The 19,972-nt window shown below is 46.4% G+C and overlaps 1 protein-coding gene across 1 annotated transcript in view; it reads right to left on the reverse strand.

The window, feature by feature from the left end:
- The window catches only part of LOC146785551 (uncharacterized), a 96,821-nt gene that overhangs the window by 26,334 nt on the left and 50,515 nt on the right, over window positions 1-19,972 (reverse strand). Inside the window, exon 4 of the mRNA XM_085633067.1 lies at window positions 8,345-8,406. Within this exon, the coding sequence (XP_085489193.1) occupies window positions 8,345-8,406 (62 nt within the window). The remainder of the gene's footprint in view (window positions 1-8,344; window positions 8,407-19,972) is intronic.

Here is a 19,972-nt window from a genome sequence, read left to right on the forward strand (position 1 = left end):
TGTCGTTTTTAGAAGCCATTTTTTTAAAGCTGATTTTTCTTGAACCGGTCTTCCATCCTTTCCTTCTGGCACCCTTCCTTCTTTTTGTTGACACTTTTCTGGTTGTCTTGACATTGCTTCTGGGCTTTTATCTCCGGCTCTTTTTGGTGTTATCGAGTGTATCGGTTTTATGGGAGTTTGTAGGCTTTGTGCCTCTTCTGTGTTTGCATAAATTGCCGCCATCGGGTCTTTTAAAAACTGAAATTTATGCTTTAGGTTTTTCCCACCGTACTTAAATGACTCTATAGCTGTAATAGGGATCAAACTCTTTTCTTGTGGGTTAGAATCCTCTTTTAACTTACTCTTGTTTCCAGATTTGTTAACCGCTTTTGTTTGATCCTGTGTTGTCGCTCTTTTCTTATTTTTATGGATGGGGGCTTGATGAACTTTTCCTGACCGCATATCCCCAGTTCTCCACTCCGATTGGTAATAGGACTGATCCCGATGACTATCTTGACCCCTGTGCTGTTTTCCGCTGTTACTGCTGTCCCTCCACTGCAGGGTTTTCTTATCTCTCCAGTCAGAGGTACTGTGAGCACTGCTTCACCTCTACTTCGCCTCACCACACCTCACCTCCAGACTTTCACCTCCCACGCAACTTCCAGCGCCTCCTCCCAAGCCTGTCTGCTCCTTCTGCATCCTGTCGAGTGGCAAACTCCCCTGCCGGGTCACCTCCTCAGCTACCGACCCTTACACTAGGTGCGGCGCGAGGTGCTGTGGGGTGGCTTGGGGCCCGACGCACGATTGGGGCAGCTGCCGTCAGGGAGAAACTGCGTTGAAGTGTTGCAGAGTCTGGCAATGTGGTGACTTTATCTGTAGTGTCAAGTCACTTACAATCTACTTGGGTCCCTCTGTTGGGGCCTCAGGTCACAAGTTCTCAAGCTAATAGCCCATAAATAGATTAACAGTTTTTACCAGTTATTACCAGGCGGACCACCGTAATTTTACTGTTGCCTGCGTTAAAGCTGGTGCTTGACTGCTTGAGTCCCGGTGCTTGAATAGTAGCTAGTAGCTTAAATATGCTTAGTTTGATGATTAAGTAGTGCATAGGTAGAACTGTGGTCCCCCCTTTGCGCCTGTAACTCTGCCGGGGTTGGCTTTTCCTGCAGGGCTGCTGCTCACTGCTACTGCCTTCGACTCGCCTTTTGCTTGCCAAAATCCATGACCGTGACAGGCCCTCGAGTCCAAAGCACAAGCAGGATATGACTTTGGGGGCCTCTGGGGCTCAGGGGCTCGGGCTTAGGGCTAACAGCCTTCCCCCCCCAGCCCAACCCGCACCCGCTCCCAGCACCAGTCACCCGGCTCACCGCTTCTTGACGCCTCTCCTCTCTCCTCTCTCCTTGCTGTGTGGTGCGGCGCGGAGCGGTAGGGGGAGCCTCTGGATGCGGGGAGCCTCGAGACCTCCGGCTGCCTGGAACCGTGCCTGGAACCGTGTTACTCCACTTCACTTCGATCCGCCTCCGCTTTGCTCCTCACGCTCCTCACGCTGCCTTGACTGCTCTACTGCTCAAACTGCTACTGCTCCGCGGTGCTCCATGGCGCTTCACGGTGCCTCCCGTACGTGAGGTCCTATGTCCTGTGTCCGTTCGCTCCCCTTACAGTACAGCACAGCACGCCGCTCCACAGATGCAGAACACAGCCAGACGGACGCGCCGGCCGGTGATTGCAACGGGGGGTCCCAGCAGGTGTCCAAGCGGGGGTCCAAGCGGGTCAGACATGGATTTTGGCAGTCCGTGGGTCCGTGAGCCAGTAGCCCGTTTCTCTGCAGCTTGCCTGCTCGGAGTTCGGCGTTTCAGCGTTCTGGCGTTCTGGTGATTGTGGCTCTCTGTCTCTCTGGCTCCCTCTACTGGATCACCTCGACAAGCACCACTATCCCTAGGAGTTTACCAAAACTCATTCACTATACTAGAATGATTCTCCTATTGTTGTATGTGAATTCTTTTGCCTCTACAGTCATCACAGGCCTTGCATTTTCCACACTAGGAATGTCCCACAATGTGGGGCAAGTTCCATCATGCCATTGAATCTGGTGGGTCTGGTATCAGCAATAGTGTGCTCACTACAAAGGTTTGTCAATGGTCATCAGGTCCCAATGTCTGCTAATTATTTTCTTAATCTAATTGCTGATGTGTACAAGAAGTAGTCACATATATCGCTTTCATTCCCTTCTTGCTCTCTGGGTTCCAACAGATATTCCCTGGGGCAATACAACGCTCTTTTGCATGAGTGTTTCAATAGCTCTGTAGGGTAGCCCGTCTCTTAATCTTTGGAGAAGGATATTAGATTCACTTAAATAATCCACAGACTGGTATTATTTCTTCAGATCCTTAAGAACTGCCCTAGGGTAGATTATACCGTAAACTCATGGGATGATGGCTAGTGTACCTTAAAAGTGTTTTGCTCTGTGGGCTTACAAAATAATGTTGTATAAAGATTGCCATTCTCTATTCTGACAATTATGTCAAAGACATTAACTTCATTATTGCTGTGTGGCATGGTAAAGTGGCTATCTGGTGACCTGTTAGTAAAGCAAATAAGAACTTTTTCTAGTATGGTGACATCCCCAGAACCGGAATGAATCCTGCTCCCATAGCCACCCCTTTGGACAGGTAATAAAAATTACCCCAGAATACAAAGACAGTTTTGTCATTGCTATTTTTACTAATTCCACTACAAACACTGTGGGAGCCTGCATGGGTTGCTCTCTGGAGTTAAGTATATCTCTTACCACCTCTAGGATGGTATGTTGTGAGATCTTTGTGTAAAGAGGTGTCACAACCCCAGGGGCTACTGGGCCCAACCATGGTGTTTGAGACACTTTATTTCTGATGTCCTGAGGTCCAGCCTCCTATAGATCCCGCTCTACTGGGCCAAGTACACCTTCTGCATTTGACTCTCGTGGTAGCTTTGGCCGAGCAGTCAAGGCTTCCTTGAGGGTGATGCATATAGAGGTCAGTGAACACGACTCATAACTCAAAGTGCAAATAGTACAAACAATAAATCAATGTACGGCCAAATACTTGCTTTTATAAGAAAAAGTAGTATTTTCTTTCTAACTCTACACATGCACAGAAATGCAACATTCAAATCTCACTCTCCCTAGAGGTCGGGGCTCTAGTAGTTGTCAGTGGAATCTCTATCCCACCCTCCTTTGTGTAACGTGTTCAGGGTTATTCCCGATTCACTGGTGGCAGCATCAGAGAATGCAAACAATTAGGCCATACTCAAGACTTTTCCCTTTTAACCTTTTAGGAACTTAGTCAAAAGTGTCCAAGGTTCCGTAACACTGTTTGCAGTAAGTTCCTCCGAGGTCCAACTGGCCCAATATACGTCTTCCCCGATATCATTGTACAGAAGTGTTAAGCGATGCAGCAGGCACCTTCAAATGAGCAACCATGACTCCTGCTCCATTCGTAGAGGTCAGGCTGTTTGCAGCCTATGCGGAGGCACCCAGCCGTGCAGGCTCTCTATCCTAAGCTCCGCTGCCAGAGTTCTCCCAGATGTCGGAGCAGCTCCCTAATCACGAAGACACATAAGCTGACCATGCACCCATGGTGGTGGGGGGGGGGGGGGGGGGGGGGGGGGAAGGTGTGTATTAGGAATCCTTTATTTAGCTCCCAACTGGAGCTAGCAAGGGTGCGACGCTGTCCACAGTGTCTCCGACAGTCCTCAGTGGTGAGGCTAGGGCAGTTCCCTGTATTGCGGGTCCAACCGGATGATTGTAGCTTCAGTCTCTCGTTTTGGTGACGGCCCAAATCCTTTGGCAAAGTTGGCACCGGCTGCCCCAGCTGGCAGGAGTTGCCACAGTATGGGGTTATACGGGCACAAGCTATCCCACTGCACATGCCACGTCCCTGACAGTCACACTTCTTTGCCCTCCTTGAAGTAGTAACTTTACCAGAGGACTCTGGCAAAAGGGGTCACCGCAGCATGGCTGTATAGGCAGAGCAAGACCCGCACAGCTCTCAACACATGGCTCTGTCTACAGAGGGCCTCACTTGGCATACAAGAGTCGCTGAAACAATCTTGCACACGGGTGATGGCCTGATCGGTGCTTAGCTGAATCCTCACACCTCGCACAGGGAGTCTCGTAGTAGGGTTCCCCACTGGACCTCGCTCGCTCCAACGCTCTCCTCTTCCTCATTGGGCACACTGGTCTTGGGATGCAGGCAGGCGCTGGTGCTCCAGGGCAGGTAGTCTCGGTTTCCCTGGGTGGTGTTCCCTGACCAGACATGGAAACTAGCAGGTCTTGACCCCAGTCCTGGTCACAGTAGAAGTCTTGCAAAACGTCACCTTCGGACACATCCCGGCTGGCTTCTTGAAGAGGAAAAATTCTTGGGGACTCAATCTCCTGTTATTGTGTTTTTCCAGACAACATATGTGATTTGGGGTCTGGGTCTTTAAAGTTTTGCTTCTGTTGAAGTGGGCACTTCTCCTTTTCATCTTCCTTCATAAAGTGTTCTGCCACAACAGGCACATCCACGAAGCTGATTGCCAACAACACAATTCAAGGGAGTGACTTGAGTTCACACCTGGATGTCAGCCACAGTGATATGTGCATCAAAAGGTTCATCCTAGACCCCCAGCTTTACTCTTTACTATTCTCTCATCAGCCCCATCTCCCTTCCGGGGATGTTTCCAGGCCTTTTCCTTGTAATCTATCACTGAATCAAAGAACAGTATTTTGAAATGCAAAGGGAGATTCTTAATTTTCCCTCCAGTGTGCCCCCACCCTGCTCAAATGAATGCAGCAATACACATCTGTCTGGGGACATTCCTCCTCATTTCTATACCAGGCAGGGTTTGGCTTCCCATAATGCAACCCAGGGTCCTCTGTACAATGTTCCATTGCAGGCACACTCACTCAGTGTACATTCACACCACACTTCCAGCCCAGCACTGTTCCTTCATGCATTGTACCTTTACATGTACCCTTGTATCCTGCGCGCGCGCACAGTCTGTGCACACTGGTCAGCACAGAAGTTTTTTTTTATATTTAACCATGGTTTGCTCTTCGCAAACAGACACACTGCCAGCACACTCACTCACTATGTACATTCTGCACAAAACTTCACCCTTCAGATCTTACCCCACACAAGCACACATACACTCTGCACATGCTTTATCCACACATGCACTGCACAGCACTACAATCTCTCATGCAATGTATTATTCTCTGCATAAATACACCCAGTACATGTAGTAACAATGCATGTGCTGTAAAGTACTGCTCCATCCTTGTACTGTACCCTTCCCAGGCACACATACAACTGACGCAAAGTTACTAATCCTGCACTGCACAGCACTCTACAACTTCCACAATGAAGGCAAAGGTTGAGTTAAGCACACAGCAGGACTTTTAAAAAGGAAATGAGCCTGAAGGCCTCCCTCCAGTGAGAGAGTAAAAAAAGGCCCAGTTCACTACTACTAAACCCTATACGTTATGCTGCCACCACCGCGCTCGTGCTGCTTAACTCCAGGTGTAGGTGGTAGCCTTCCACTACTATGAGGGTAGCGTTTTGGGCACCAATCCTGGTCCAACAAGACTACAATCCATGAGACAGACCTGTGTCATGGCACACGCATGATCCATGATCTGCCACTCATGGCAGAGGTGAATGTCTTTGTAGAGGACTTTTCCTTCCCAACAACAGGCTTTGCCCACGGTGACCAATAATTGGTTTGGGGTATGGATGGGTAGTCCTCTATTTGTCTGATCACATCCATGGTGTCACATTCATAGGATTTGGTGTGCTAATGTACTTGCAAAGTGGTTCTAGAATACATTAACACCCCAGTACGACAGGATGATCGGGTGGCTTGACCAACCTTTTGTGTATTTTGGGAGGGTATAAATGGTAGGCATGCTTGGTCTTTTTAAAGAATCCAATTCATGATCACTTAGAGAGCTTGCAATTGTTATTAAATTCCTTAATCAGAGTACTAACCTCTTGCATGGGAGCCGCTCTTAATTTGGTGAAATTTTCTTGCACCCCCAACTGTGATGGTGTCGGAAAGTGCCCCTTTTTGACAAAGTCACCCCTACCTTTTTGCCTTGTATCTCATGCAATTTTGACAGAAGTGCACTGAGTTCCTGCTATTCAGGTCCCCCAGTGGCACATCCCGTTCCCTAAAACTGTACAATTATACCCCCAATTGGCAATGTCATTAGCACTCCTTGCAAGTTCTTAGTAAATGGTCCCCCCTGGTACCTAGGGCAAGAATGCTAAAGAGGGTCCCTAAGAGCTGCAGCATGTCTTATACCACCCTAAGGGACCCCTCAGCAAGAACGTTCAAACTGTCATGGCAGGCTGAGTGCCATGGTGCAGATAAGATTACTTTACTAACCTTCGGTAAAGCCTTGCCATGTAGAAACAGGATCTAGCCACAGATTCTTTATCGTTGAATTCTCCCCAGGCACCAGAACAGATCCCAATTTCTTTTTTGTTTTTTTAACAGCAGTACCTCTGGGCATTGGTAGGGGGCTTCGAGCGACTCCAAAGAGACGTCGCCCACCAGATACGATGTCGTCGGAGTTCATATAGGCCCTACCCTGAAGCTCTGATGTCATTCTTCTCCGTGACTGTTTTCCACACGAAAAATGCAGAGCCTCTCATAGAAACTGCCTATGGAAACAGTGCACCAAAATAGAGACATCTTATGTCAAAGCATTACGAAGTCCCAATAAAAGGCATTAGAATGCCCAGAAGGGATCTTGTAGACAAAAGGAACAGCCAGTTTTCAGAACGGGAAGGATCAAGGAATCTGCGGCTAGATTCAGTCTCTACCAGATAAGGCGTTACCGAAGGTAAGTAAACTATTCATTGATAGAGAAATCAAGCCGCAGATTGCTTATCTGTGAATTAGATATCCAAGCAATATCATACCCGGAGGATCTGTGAACTGATCCCACTAAGGGATCTCTGAATAGGACTAGCTGGTCTGTAATAAGATAGAGTGACCGAACGTCTTAGGAATGTAGGTAAGGACAGGAAACTTCCCACCAGAAGGATTGTGGTAAATCCGCATGGAAGTAACATACATAAATCATGGGAAAAAATGGGGAAATGCAACCATGGTACTGGAATAAAGAAGTGGAGAAAAATAACACTTTATGGAAGCACAATACTACATAGCTCCCCAAATGGTAACCGGACCATTAGTGGATGGGACTGAAGGCCAAGGACAACAGCCAATGCCACTGAGCCAGAGCTCCTTGCTGTAGAAACAAGCCTGTGAGCTAAACTTGCCCTGAGAAACACAGGAAAAAAGAGAGGAATCTCAGAACTCATCCATAATATACAGAGCACCAATCAATGCTGCAATAGAAGCCGTGCGCAACAGCAAGTATTGGCATAGACCACTTGTGGTCAGAGAAAACACTGCTAGAGAGAGATGAGCCCTCTGGGACTATCGAACATAGAAGCTACAGAGGAAGGGCAAGCAAATGCATATGCAACGACTAAATGAAGGTTCCAATAGGGCAGAAGGAAAGCCGCGGTGACTTAATCATAAAACATACGCCCTCTTAGGAAAGTCAGCATAGAATGACTTGTAATATATACACATATATATATATTAGATGCATAATATATGTTTATATATACATGAACACACACACACATATCTATATATATTTTTTTTTCACTGAAAAAAACAAAGGTTATAGGGACTTTATAGTTAGGCTCAGATTTCACTCATACAAAACCAGTGAAATTCAGCAATCATAGTTACCTGAGCTAACTATAACTTACACCTCAGCAATGCAACGAGAGAGAGCCAGGAGGTCACCAGGAACACAACGCCCAGTCGCACTCAAGGAGGAGCATGGTTTAGCCAGGTACTGTCACGACTACTGGGGAGACACGGGAGGTGTGAGAAGTCTACCGAGGGAAGTCCGAAAACCTCCTTAATTGCATGTCGTATGCTACATATTTATCTGCTAATTTCATTAGACACTGTAGTCTTTCGTCTTTTCAACGAGAATCAATCCCACCCCATTTCCATCGCAATACTAGTTGTGTGCACACTAACGATCTAAGGAAATACTCTCAATTAACCTAAGGACGCATGGCATGCCTATTTGAGAGAAGGGTGTTACCAGAGACCCAGAAAACCGTGTCTAAGACAATCAGAAAGTAAAGCACAGGAAAGGAAAGATTTATTTCATGAGTATTTCCACTATTCAAGGGCATAATTCCACTGGGTGAAGGTTACCGAGAACTGAATCATTCTCTATTGGTTCTCACACAATCCCACCTCAAAACTTATGATGAACTTGAACAAGGAAAACTTGTATACTTACCTCTCTACTATCTGTCTTCCTAGGGGCATATGAAGATCTGGTGGTCCCGAATTCCCTGGCACCTGTAAAGAAGAGCAGAGCGAAAATCACTCAATCCTGTTTATCCACTCCTCGATGGAGACAACCCTTATGATGTTATCAAAGGCATTATTTTGGACCATTTGGGTCTGGATACTGAGTCATACAGAGCAATGTTTAGAAAAGAAAGGAGATACCCTGGTTATAGATCAAAGATGCTATATTTCAAACTTAAGATGGCAGCCGATAAATGGCTAAAACCTAATGAGTCTAGTAAAGAGGAAATAATGAAGCAGATCTATTTAGAGCAGTATCTGGAAGTCCTCCCCGTGGTTACACAAAAATGGCGAAGACAGCATACCCACCTGACAGCTGAATAAGCTGTAGTAATGGATATAATTTTCGTGCAGGCTCAACCATGAGGTTACGATTGGGAAGTAGAGAGAAGCCATAAAAAGAATCCCTCTACAGGAGGCAGAAAACCTGGGGAAGAAACCCAACAAACCTTCCATACACCACTACAAAGCGCAAACTATGAAACCAGAAGCTATTACCCAAAATGCACCCCAATGTTTTGAGTTTGGTGACTAGGGCCACATAGCACGATTGTGTCCCACCAAAAAAACCAGTAGATAAACCCATGGGTATCAGTTATGTTTCACACTCTTGTACACTCAAGAATTTAGACTATCTTTTAATGTAAGTCTGCAGGTGAACGCTACATGGGTTACATATCTGTAAGATTCCAGTTGTAAGCAGTCAGTAGTGCAAGGGAACCTCATCCATGCTTCACAGATACTCCCAGGAAGGTCCGTAAGCATTAGATGCATCCACTGTGATGTAAAAACATATCCTGTAGCAAAACTCACTGTAACCACCAGAAAGGGTCAGAGCATGGATATTGAAGTAGGCATATTGCAGAATCTTCCACAAGACATATTAGGAGTCGGCAACCCCGAGTTCGTAAAAGCGTTTTTAACTAACCTCGGTCTCTACAAACCAGATATGAATTCCCCTAAGGAGCTCTCTTCTAGAAATACGCACCTCACACCAGAGCTCTGGGAAATAGACCGCGATTCCCAATTCTTACAAAATAATGACACCCCCCCAAAATCCTCCCACTACCTTCCCTCAATTCATTATACAAAAAGGCCTACTATATAGAGTGGGCAAACCGAATGAACCCCCACAGTTGTTTTGCCCCTAAGGAATTTTGGGCAAATCATGTTTTTTGCACACTCTCTTTCAGGCTATATTACGCTACTTTTATTGGAAAGGAATCTATGCCACCATCCAGAGGTATTGTCAAGAATGCAAAGTCTGTAAAAAAAAAAAATTACAAATTCCTCATCGATCTCCACCAGTACCCCTTTAGCCTCTACCCATGATAGGAACACTCTTCGAGCATATAGGAATGTATATATTAGGACCACGATGCGTGTATAAGGTAACCGTCATGGTGGACGTGATGTGAGTTAGCGCCGCTTTTATGCAAATTCTCCTCCTGCCGGGGACCGACTACCCACGCTGGAAACTGGAAACCTGTAGCATGTCAGCTCATCCTGGTCAAGTCGCTTCCAGCGTGGAGGATGAGGGAGGAGATGTGCGGCACATATTGGTGATTGGGGTCTAGACCCGCTGCCTGGATGATGACACTGATGATGCAGGAAGAGATTGGCCGGAGAGGAAAGGAGTAATTGGCTGTGGACGGCCACTGTGCCAGCTGGTCTGAAGTGACTTCATCGGTGATGGGACGTGACCAGACCCGATGGTCCGGTGGTGAGTGAGTGCGGCGCCGGCGGGGGTAAGACCAGGAACGGCATCAATAACCACTGCCTCGGCTCAGAACAGAAATGCATTCCTCCTATGGGTGCGTACAAACAGCACACTTTGCTGCTGCTCTGAAGTTGATGAGGTCTGACCGGCTATGTATGCTGCAGCACTGGGGTCCTGAGGCAGCCGCAGTGTGGTTCCTGTGGGGGAAAAGGGTCCGCCCGCTCTAATGGAGGCCCAAGTGCTGGGTAGACCCTGGCTCGGGTACCTGTGACCACCAAACAACTTACACCAAAGAATCCTACCCCAATCACCAAAGAAACATTCGCCTTCAGTGGTGGGGACCGGTGGTTTGAGGCACTGATGTGACTTCACACTACGAATGTGCCACTCAACACTACCTGATGATTCCAGCGCACCCCGGCCCCCTGCCATTGTAACCCTACCCCCGCTCTGATCAAAAGGATGTCTGCTGGACGCTGCGGGTGCTGTTGGTGAGGCCCTGTTGGGCTACTGGGCACCTGCCGGCATAGCTGCCAGGACTCTGGAAACTGAACTCTACTACTAGCAATTGCAGCATTCCCTAAGGGTGCTCTCCCCCTTGGCAGGCAGCACGAGCTCCATAAGCCCATTTACCGAGGTGTCATTAGATGCGTGACCACTGAGAAGACATATCCCTTCTCTAACTGCGATACTTCATGGTGGGGCGATCACTGAGTAGGGTTGCTGCAGGTGTTGGAGGGAAGACCAGGCAAGAGCAACATCTGTATGCTCACTGGCTGGATGCTGCACCGGTGCCTCTGCCGTACAAGACCGGAGCGCTGAGGGCTGCTCGTGCCATCCCACTACCCTGCATTACACCTAGACCCTGCTATCCAATTGCTGTCAGAGTATCCTGTAGAAGGAGGAGAGGATGGGCCACCAACGTGTGACGACCCAGGGCACATCTGTTTGACCCGCATTCGAGCAGGAACAACCACAAGACGACATGGACACCAACGTACCTAATGTTCCCCATCCTCCTTTGGACATAAATTGGACTCAGTCCTAGCAGCGGTCGAAAAACTCGGCACGATGCTGGAATTCATAAGGAACTTACGCGAGAACAAAATTGACACAGTTACGACTGACCTGACGCTGCTCCAACTCATGGACAAAGTCCACTATGCTAAACAATCTATTGCAGAATTGCAACCGAAAACAAGCGAACTGGACACCTCGTTAGGCCTTATGACAGACTGAGTAGAAATGCTGAAATGTAAAGTGAAGGATGTGGAGGGTCGATCACGCCACAACAACGTGCGGGTAGTCGGCCTACCGGAGGAATCGGATGCTGTTGAGCACATGGAGCGCTGGATGCAGCAGCTGCTGCCTCAAGGTACCATCTCACGACACTTCGACGTGGAGTGGGCGCACCCAGTTCCTGCCAGGGATGCAATCCTGAAAGAGACCCAGCAACCAACTCAGACCGAAATAGGCAATGCAACCATCAAATTTTTCCCGAACTATACTGTAGAGGTGCAGCAACTACGTAGTTCCTTCCTTGCAGTCATACGCCGGTTGTGCGAACTTGAAATCAAATATGCACGCCTACAAATTGTTGATGGGAAAACCCATTTCTTTGACACATCTAGAAATGTCTGGGACTGGCTGGAAACTACGGGCCATTCCACAGCCAGCAGACCATAGAATGCAGAAACTTTTGTGTGAGGCGGTGCGAGAGGGCACTGCCATTACAGAGGCCCCCTTCCTTGCATGATGTGCCCAATCTGAAGCAAATAATCCAGGAGCCTTTGCGAATGCTGCAATCTGTGGTGGCACAAGATCAAAACTCCGGATTGGACGCAAAGTCTATACGATCGCTCAGCAACAATAACTCATCAACAACATGGCCCTCCGGAGCGGATTTGTCTGCCCCTCTGGAGGTCACCTCACAAACGTCTAATAACATTATCTTACAACTATTGTAACTCTAACTCATGTTGTAAAAATGTTTTATTGTCCCCCACCTCTGTCTGCGACTTTCACATCTACTGTTGTGTGCCAGGGTTGTCATCTCTTTCAGGTATGCAGTATAGGCCTCTATTGATTGATACAGTTGACACTACTTCACACTAATGGTCATATGCACAGGGGTCACTGCAAATAATGTACCTATTGATGGCACGGGTCCCCAGACACATCTTCTCATTTAAGCAGGGTAAACGCCTATTAACCCACTTGCTCTCCCCCGTTGGATATTTGTCTAACCAACCTTGTCTGTAAAAACATGTTTTTCGTTTGGGTGGGCACCTATTGTGCTACTGATCTATTGGTATTTACAGTACAGTTTTATTGTTTACATGTGTTATATTGTGTGGTGCAACCCACATCCTTTGCAGACTCTCCCACATGCTCCCCATTATTTTTCCCTACTACTCCGGACCCTTCACCCTTTCTGGGGGGGTGATTACGCGTTGGGGAGGGAAAACATAACACAACACTCATGCCTCACTATAACATAGTTACTGTTTGAGGCATGCACACTCTATCACAACAATATGCTGTATATGCCTATCTAAAGCGACACTTGGTGCGCATTGCACTAATACATGAAACTCACCTGACAAAGATGGAGAATAGACTACATAGGAAATGTAGGGGCCAGTTACATGCCACTGGATTTTCAAGTTATGCCTGTGGGGCATTTCTGTGGATTAGACCTGGTACCCAGTTTGTCATGGAGGACTCAATTATAGACACCAAGTGCCATTAAGGACGAGTACGACTGGATGGTCATCCTATACTGCTAGGATCTCTCTATGCACCAAACATGGACCAAGCTCCTTATCTGCAGACACTATCATGCACGCTATCACCACGGAACGGGAATACTATGGCTACTCCAGGTGGGGGGTGGACTTTAACAGCGTATTGGACACCACTCTTGACCGATCCTTCCCTCCACTACCATGTACACTTTCTATCTACAATGCTCGCACACTATCAAACTAGCTGCGACAATGGCATCTGGTGGATAAATGGCGCAGCCGCAACCAGACGGTGAGGGTTTACTCCTTCTATTCCGCTCCTCATAAACTACATGTCTGCACTGATAGACTGGTGGCAACCCAGTCACTGCTATCATCTATCATGACAACAGACTAATTAGGAAGCACACACTCTGATCATAATCCCCAACTCTTATAACTGCAATGGCATACCCCCCCTATTCTCACATTGCAGTTCCAGCCAACACTCTTGGAGGACCCACTGTTCCGAGCATCACTAGGCTCGATGATAGATGATTATTTCCAACATATTGCGGGTACAGCTTCCACTAGCCTGATTGAATGGAATGCCTTTCAAGGTAACATTAAGGGGACACTGTTTGAGAACACTGAGCAACATGAGGAGTGGACTTAACAAGACATTGCTGATTCGGAGAAAAAGCTCTTGGGGGCTGGAAACTAAGGCTGTAGAGGACCTGTACAACTCAACTGCACTAACCAACGCGAGGAAAAAGCATGCAGCACTATTGGAACGTTTGTGTTGTCTCAAATATGCAGCACACTCGGCACACACACACACAACACTGCAGACAAGGCTGGACCCTTGCTGGCGTGGCTAATCCGCCAAACCCATCCTCACAGACCAATCACAGCGCTGAGGTGCCAGCCCCCTCCTCTACACACAGGCTGCTATTCACAATGAGCTCAACTACCACTACACTGAAATCTAGCAATCAAGCACAGACCGGGACCGTAATAAATATAGGGCGATTTGGGCTGACCTACCCATACCCAACATCACAGTTGACGAACATCTGGAATTAGACGAACCGCTAACTTTAACTTTTGGAACAACATCAAAGCTCTGGCCAATGGCAAGACTCTGGGTCTGGACAGATTGCCCTCTGAACTTAACAAAGCTTATGCACCACAACTTGCCCCATACCTGCTTAAAATGTATGACAAAGACCTAGCTTTAGGAAGCATTTCAGAGTACCAGAATGCAGCGACAGTTATATCTAACCGTAGTACAGAGTCAGCTCTGATTAAGACTACAGAAGAAATTCGCTCCTCACTGGACAGCGGTGGGTCAGCAGCCTAGGTGCTGCTTGACCTATCCACTGCATTTGATACGGTAGACCATACTCTTCTGGTTCATCGTCTACAAACTATTGGGATAAGATCGTTTTTATCAGAAAGTACCCAATCAGTTGATTTGGGAAAATTTAAGTCGGCACCTTTTACCCTTCCATGCGGTGTTCCGCAGGGCTCATCTTTGAGCCCCACACTTTTTAATATTTATGTAGCGCAATTAGCACCACTGATAAGAAGTTTTAATTTGATTCCCACTTCTTATGCAGACGACACCCAGCTGGTGATCTCAACAGTCGATAAGGATATCAACCACTCACCAAAACTCCATGACTGTATGCTTTCCTTAAGTCATTGGATGAGTACTCATTGCTTGAAATTAAACTCAAGCAAAACTGAGGGGATTATGTTCGGAAACCTCTTTCCACCTTGGTCCCCAGCCTGGTGGCCAGATAATCTTGGTCCTCCCCCTACCACGGTGAATAAAGCTAAAAATCTCGGGGTTATCATAGACGAGAAACTTAGTTTTAAAGCTCAAGTCTCCAAGGTTGTGTCCTCTTCGTTCTTTACAATTCAGACTATAAGGAAAATGTTGCCTTTTATTCCTAAATCCTGCAGAAAGTTGGTAGTAACCTCCTTAGTCTTGTCTAAACTTGACTACTGTAATGGACTGTACATCAAAGTGCAATCGACCCTCCTCAGGAAGTTACAGGCAGTACAAAATGCTGCCACAAGACTGATTCTGGACATACCTAAATATAAGTCTGTCAGATCAGCATTGCGAGACCTCCACTGGCTGCCAGTCAGTCAGCGGATAAAGTTCAAGGCACTTTGCATGGCCCATAAGGCTTTGCACAAAGAAGGACCGAAATTTCTAGAGGACCTTTTCAGATGGTATTCTCCAAATAGACCTCTGCGTTCGGCTAATGCCCATCTGATGCCGGTGGTCAGGATAAAAAGATGAACTGGGGGGAGGGGGAGCGTTTCACCTATAACACCACAGAGGAATGGAATTCTCTTCCACTATATCTTAGAAACATTTCCTCCCTTCTCGAGTTCAGAAAACAACTGAAGACCTGGCTCTTTTAGTAGTAGTAGCACTGAGTACAGTATGTAGCACTGGAAGCGCCAAGACACCCGAGTGTATTTGTGCGCTGTATACATTTTATTAACATAACATATCTTTGTCCAAACCCCATAAAATACATGAACTCCCCGGCACCTACCGTCCACTGGCACTACGGAATACGTGTGAGAAGTTGGCCTGATATATGCTGTCCACTAATTATAATGGGCACCTTGTATCAGTCCAAACAACCCCTGATTGGTTATAGGTCAAAGACAACCTTTATTGAAAGCTATCCTAGTGGTAGCTATGTAGAGCAGTCTTCAGGCTAAGACTTGAAGGAATGTAAAGCAGCTTGTTTTACCAGTCTATAATCTCTTGAGTCACTAAATGAAAGAATCCATACCAGGTGTGTATATATATATATATATATATATATATATATATATATATATATATTAGTTATAGTTAGGACCGTGTTTCCATAGGAAATCCGCAACATTCTATTTGGAATAACTTTGGCGCCGGTTGACGAATCCTCGCGAAATTTTCAAAATAGGTGGGGCGCTCCGCTCCGCTCCTACCCTGAAAGTCTCAGGGGGATTCGTCAAGCGGGGGCTGAGAAAAAAGGGGGGTCCCAAAACACGTCTTCCCCATGCAATTTTCCATAGGGACCTTTAGTCCAAGGTACAGCCCGAACGGCTGAACAGAATTACTTGAAATTTGGCAGAGAGGTAGTCCTCAGCTCAGGGAAGTGCCTTTTGCAGGTCGGGTGTCAATCTGTTCAGTAGTTCCTGAGAAAATCAAAAGTAAAATCATATATATATGTGGGCGGAGCCTAACCACACATCTCATCCTGAGATCTGATTGGCTGTCAGCACTTCATCCAAGAAGTGTTGGCAGCCATCTTGGGACCAATATACATGATAGCACCTCATTAAAAAGCATTGCAGTTAATAGAAGGTTTTAAGACTTTAGTTACATTATAAATCATTTGTTGATGGTACCATACTCATTTTAGGAATTGTGGTATGTTCTAAGGTGATTTCACCATGTGAAAAAGCCTTCTGCTGGGATATCATGATTGAGAGAAAAATATTTTCTCATGCTTTTCCCACAGAGGTTTGGAAGGTGATCTATAAGCTAAACTGAGAGCTTATTTTCTGTAATTTCACATTATCTTTATCAGTCATGTGAGAATGAAGTCTGACATTCTCAGTAAAACATGTACATCCAACAAGGGCAGAAACTGTCAGTTGATTCCTTTGTGTTCTACTGCAGCTTCCCAGAGTGTTCCAAAGAACAACTAGAGCGCTAACAGTCCTACTTATGATAAACGTATGGCACACCTGAAGCCATCTTGCTTGGATTAAAGTGGTAACTCTTAAAACATTTAATTTAAGAAGGAACAAAATGAGGGGGTTCATTTTTCCATAAAAAGTATGATTAGTGCTGCAGAAAGAAAAATTAGGGCACATTTTGAGTGACTTCTCAAATCCTCTTCTATTTCATTAAAAAATTCTGACATGCAGACTGAAACATGCACTTTCAATACCAGCAGCAGTTTTCCCTGGTGAGCAGTAGTTTTACTACAGTGATCTAATGAGCAAAAAGAGTGCTAACATTCTGAATTTATGGCAAATGTGTGACACATCTGAATGCCTTCTTGATGGAATCAAAGTAAAAAACTGAAAGTATTTCCTACTGAGGAGACTGCAGTAAATGAGGAAATTAGGAAACTTCATAACAAATAAGTCTCCCAAGATGGCCACCAGAGACAAAAGAGCCCAAATGTAGCCCAAATATCACCCAGATGTAGCCCAAGTATAGCCCAATGACAGAATGTCCCAGAGTGTTCTTAAAAACAACTAGAGCGCTTACTGTCTTCATTATGACAAAAGTATGGCACACCTGAAGCCATCTTGATTGGAATAAACTGGTAACACTTAAAACATTTAATTTAAAAAGGAACACGATGAGGGGGTTCATTTTGCCATAGAAATTATGATTAATGCTGAAGAAAGAAAATGAGGGCACATTTTGAGTGACTTCTCAAATCCTCTTCTATTTCATTAAAAAATTCTGACATGCAGACTAAAACATGCACTTTTAATACCAGGAGCAGACTTCCATGGTGAACAGTAGTTTTACTACAGTGATCTAATGAGCAACTAGAGTGCTAACTTTCAGAATTTATGGCAAATGTGTGACATATCTGAATACCTTCATGATGGAATCAGAGTAAAAAACTGAAAGCATTTCCTACTGAGGAGACTGCAGTACATGAGGAAATTAGGAAACTTCATAACAAATAAATCTCCCAAGATGGCCACCGGAGACAAAAGAGCCCAAATGTAACCCAAAATCACCCAGATATAGCCCAATGACAGAAGTGTGCAAAACACTTATTATTTTGTGTTTTTGCAGTGTTATATAGTGCAGACTTGTCAGGTATTGGAGTGCTTTACATGAGCATTGGTTACATCACAAAAGAACAAATTCATTTTGGTTGTAGACATGGGGAGACTAAGTGATTTGACCAGAATCACAGAATGTCGAGCTGAAGCAGAAACTCCAACCTGGTTCCCCAGTTGCAAAGTCTGCAGTTCTGGAAGTAACACCACATCCTCTCCCCTAAGTGCAACATTTAATCAAGTGGTCAACTGGATAAAAAAACATAAAGATAACAAATAATTTAAAAGTGCTTTGTCGCTATTTGAAAACTCAGAAAATATGTCCTTATTTTAGTCTTTTAGAGCACTAACCATAATTTTGATGCCAATAAGACCCTCTCATATATGTAATTTCTAAAGGAAATGCTCTAGGTATTACACTTTTGATTACATCAAGATGACGTCAGGCGTTCCACACTTTTGTAATAAATATAGAATGTTAGCAATCTAGTTGTTCATTAGGATACTGTTGAGAGGCAGAGGCCAGGGGCACAGACTCTGAAAATTGAAGGCAGGTAGGAGGGTGCAAAGGCAACAATTTAACCACACTGAGCAGGCAGGAAGGGCCGTGGCAGCACAACAGACTATGGAGGGCAGTGGAAAGGGGGGCAGGGGCAACAAACCAACAATACAGGACTTGCAAGAGAGGCTGTGGCAATGTAATAGACCATTGTGGGCAGAAGGAAGAGGCAATGGTAGTACAACCATACATGCCAACAGACCCGATTCAGCCAGGAAACGTCCAATGTTTTTAAGCTCAAATGGGCTTTATTTGATCTGTCTCCTGTCTACAATCTCCTCTTTTTCAATGTAACTCAAAGGGGAAAATCAATACTCCATTTTTTTTTCAAAATCTCCCTCTTACCAAGTTCAAAATGTTCGCAAGTATGGTACATTGGATCATGGAAGGAAATGGGGTAGGGACATAGACTTGGATAACAGAGGACAGGAGGGACATGGAGAGGTGCACCAAACTGACCCTGCAGGGCAGGCATCAGGGTTTGCAGCAGCACAATACACCACACAGGGCATGCGGGACGGGAGTGCAGCACAACAATCCATAGAAAGCAATAGGGAGGGGACAGGACCATGCACATGGACAACAGAGAACAGAGGGGCAAGAGGCAATGGTAGCTAGCTGACCATAATGGACAGACAGGAGAGAAAGCTGCAGCATAACAGACCATAAAGGGCAGGAGGGACGGATCAGGGGCATTACAATGGAACAAACAAGCCAGGAGGGAGGGAGTAGGGGTCTGCACATGTAAACAGAGGGCTGGGGGCAAGGGGGCAGGGCAGGAGCAGCAAGATAGCCATGGAGGTCAGGCAGGATGGGCACTAGAAGCAAGACACACCATGAAGAGCAACAGTGAGACTGTGATGGCATACACACAGACCATGGAGGGAAGGTGGGAGGGGGTCAGGGGCAGCTAACTGACCACACAGGGAAGGTGGGAGGGGCCATGGCAGCACAGAAGACCATGCATGGCAAGTGGGAAGGTTAGTGGCAGCACAATGGCTATGATGGGCAAGAAGGAGGGTGCAGGGGCATGCACAAAGGACGATGGAGGATAGAAGGGAGGGTCAGGACCTGTGCACAGACAAGAAAGTTCAGGGGAAGGGGCCTCACAACAGACCGCACGGGGCAGGCAGGAGGAGCAGTTGCAGCACAACAGACCAGGGAGGGCAGAAGGGTGTGGCAGTACAATGGACCATGTAGGACAGGAGGAAGAGGATAGGGGCATGGCATGTGGACAGGCAGGGTGGAGGTGGCAGGGACAGGTTACAGTCATCTGACAATGCCAGGCAGGTGGAAGGGGAGTGGCAGCTCAACAGAACACTCAGAGTAGATAGGAGTGGCAGGTCCATGGAACTTGGTGGGCAAAAAGGATGGAGCAGGGGCATGCACAAAGACATCGGAGGGCAGGGGGAAGGAGAATAGGGGCAGCAAGCTAAGCACAGAGTTTAAGCAGGAGGTCAATGATGGGGCATAGAATTGGGCAAGGGAGGGCAGGAGGAGTGGACTGGTACATCATACTAAATTGAGGGCAGTGGCAGCATATCAGACTATGCATGACAGGAGGGAGGAGGCTAGTCCATGGATTCACACAACAGAGGATAGGGAGGAGGGGGATGGGGCAGCAAGCTAACTGTTCAGAGAAGGCGGGTATTAGGAACTTTATTGTTTTTAAAACGTGTGTATGTGCGAACTACTTAAAATATGAACAAGTATGCA

The sequence above is a fragment of the Triturus cristatus genome, chromosome 11 (genome assembly GCF_964204655.1).
Source record: "Triturus cristatus chromosome 11, aTriCri1.1, whole genome shotgun sequence".
NCBI lineage: Eukaryota > Metazoa > Chordata > Amphibia > Caudata > Salamandridae > Triturus > Triturus cristatus.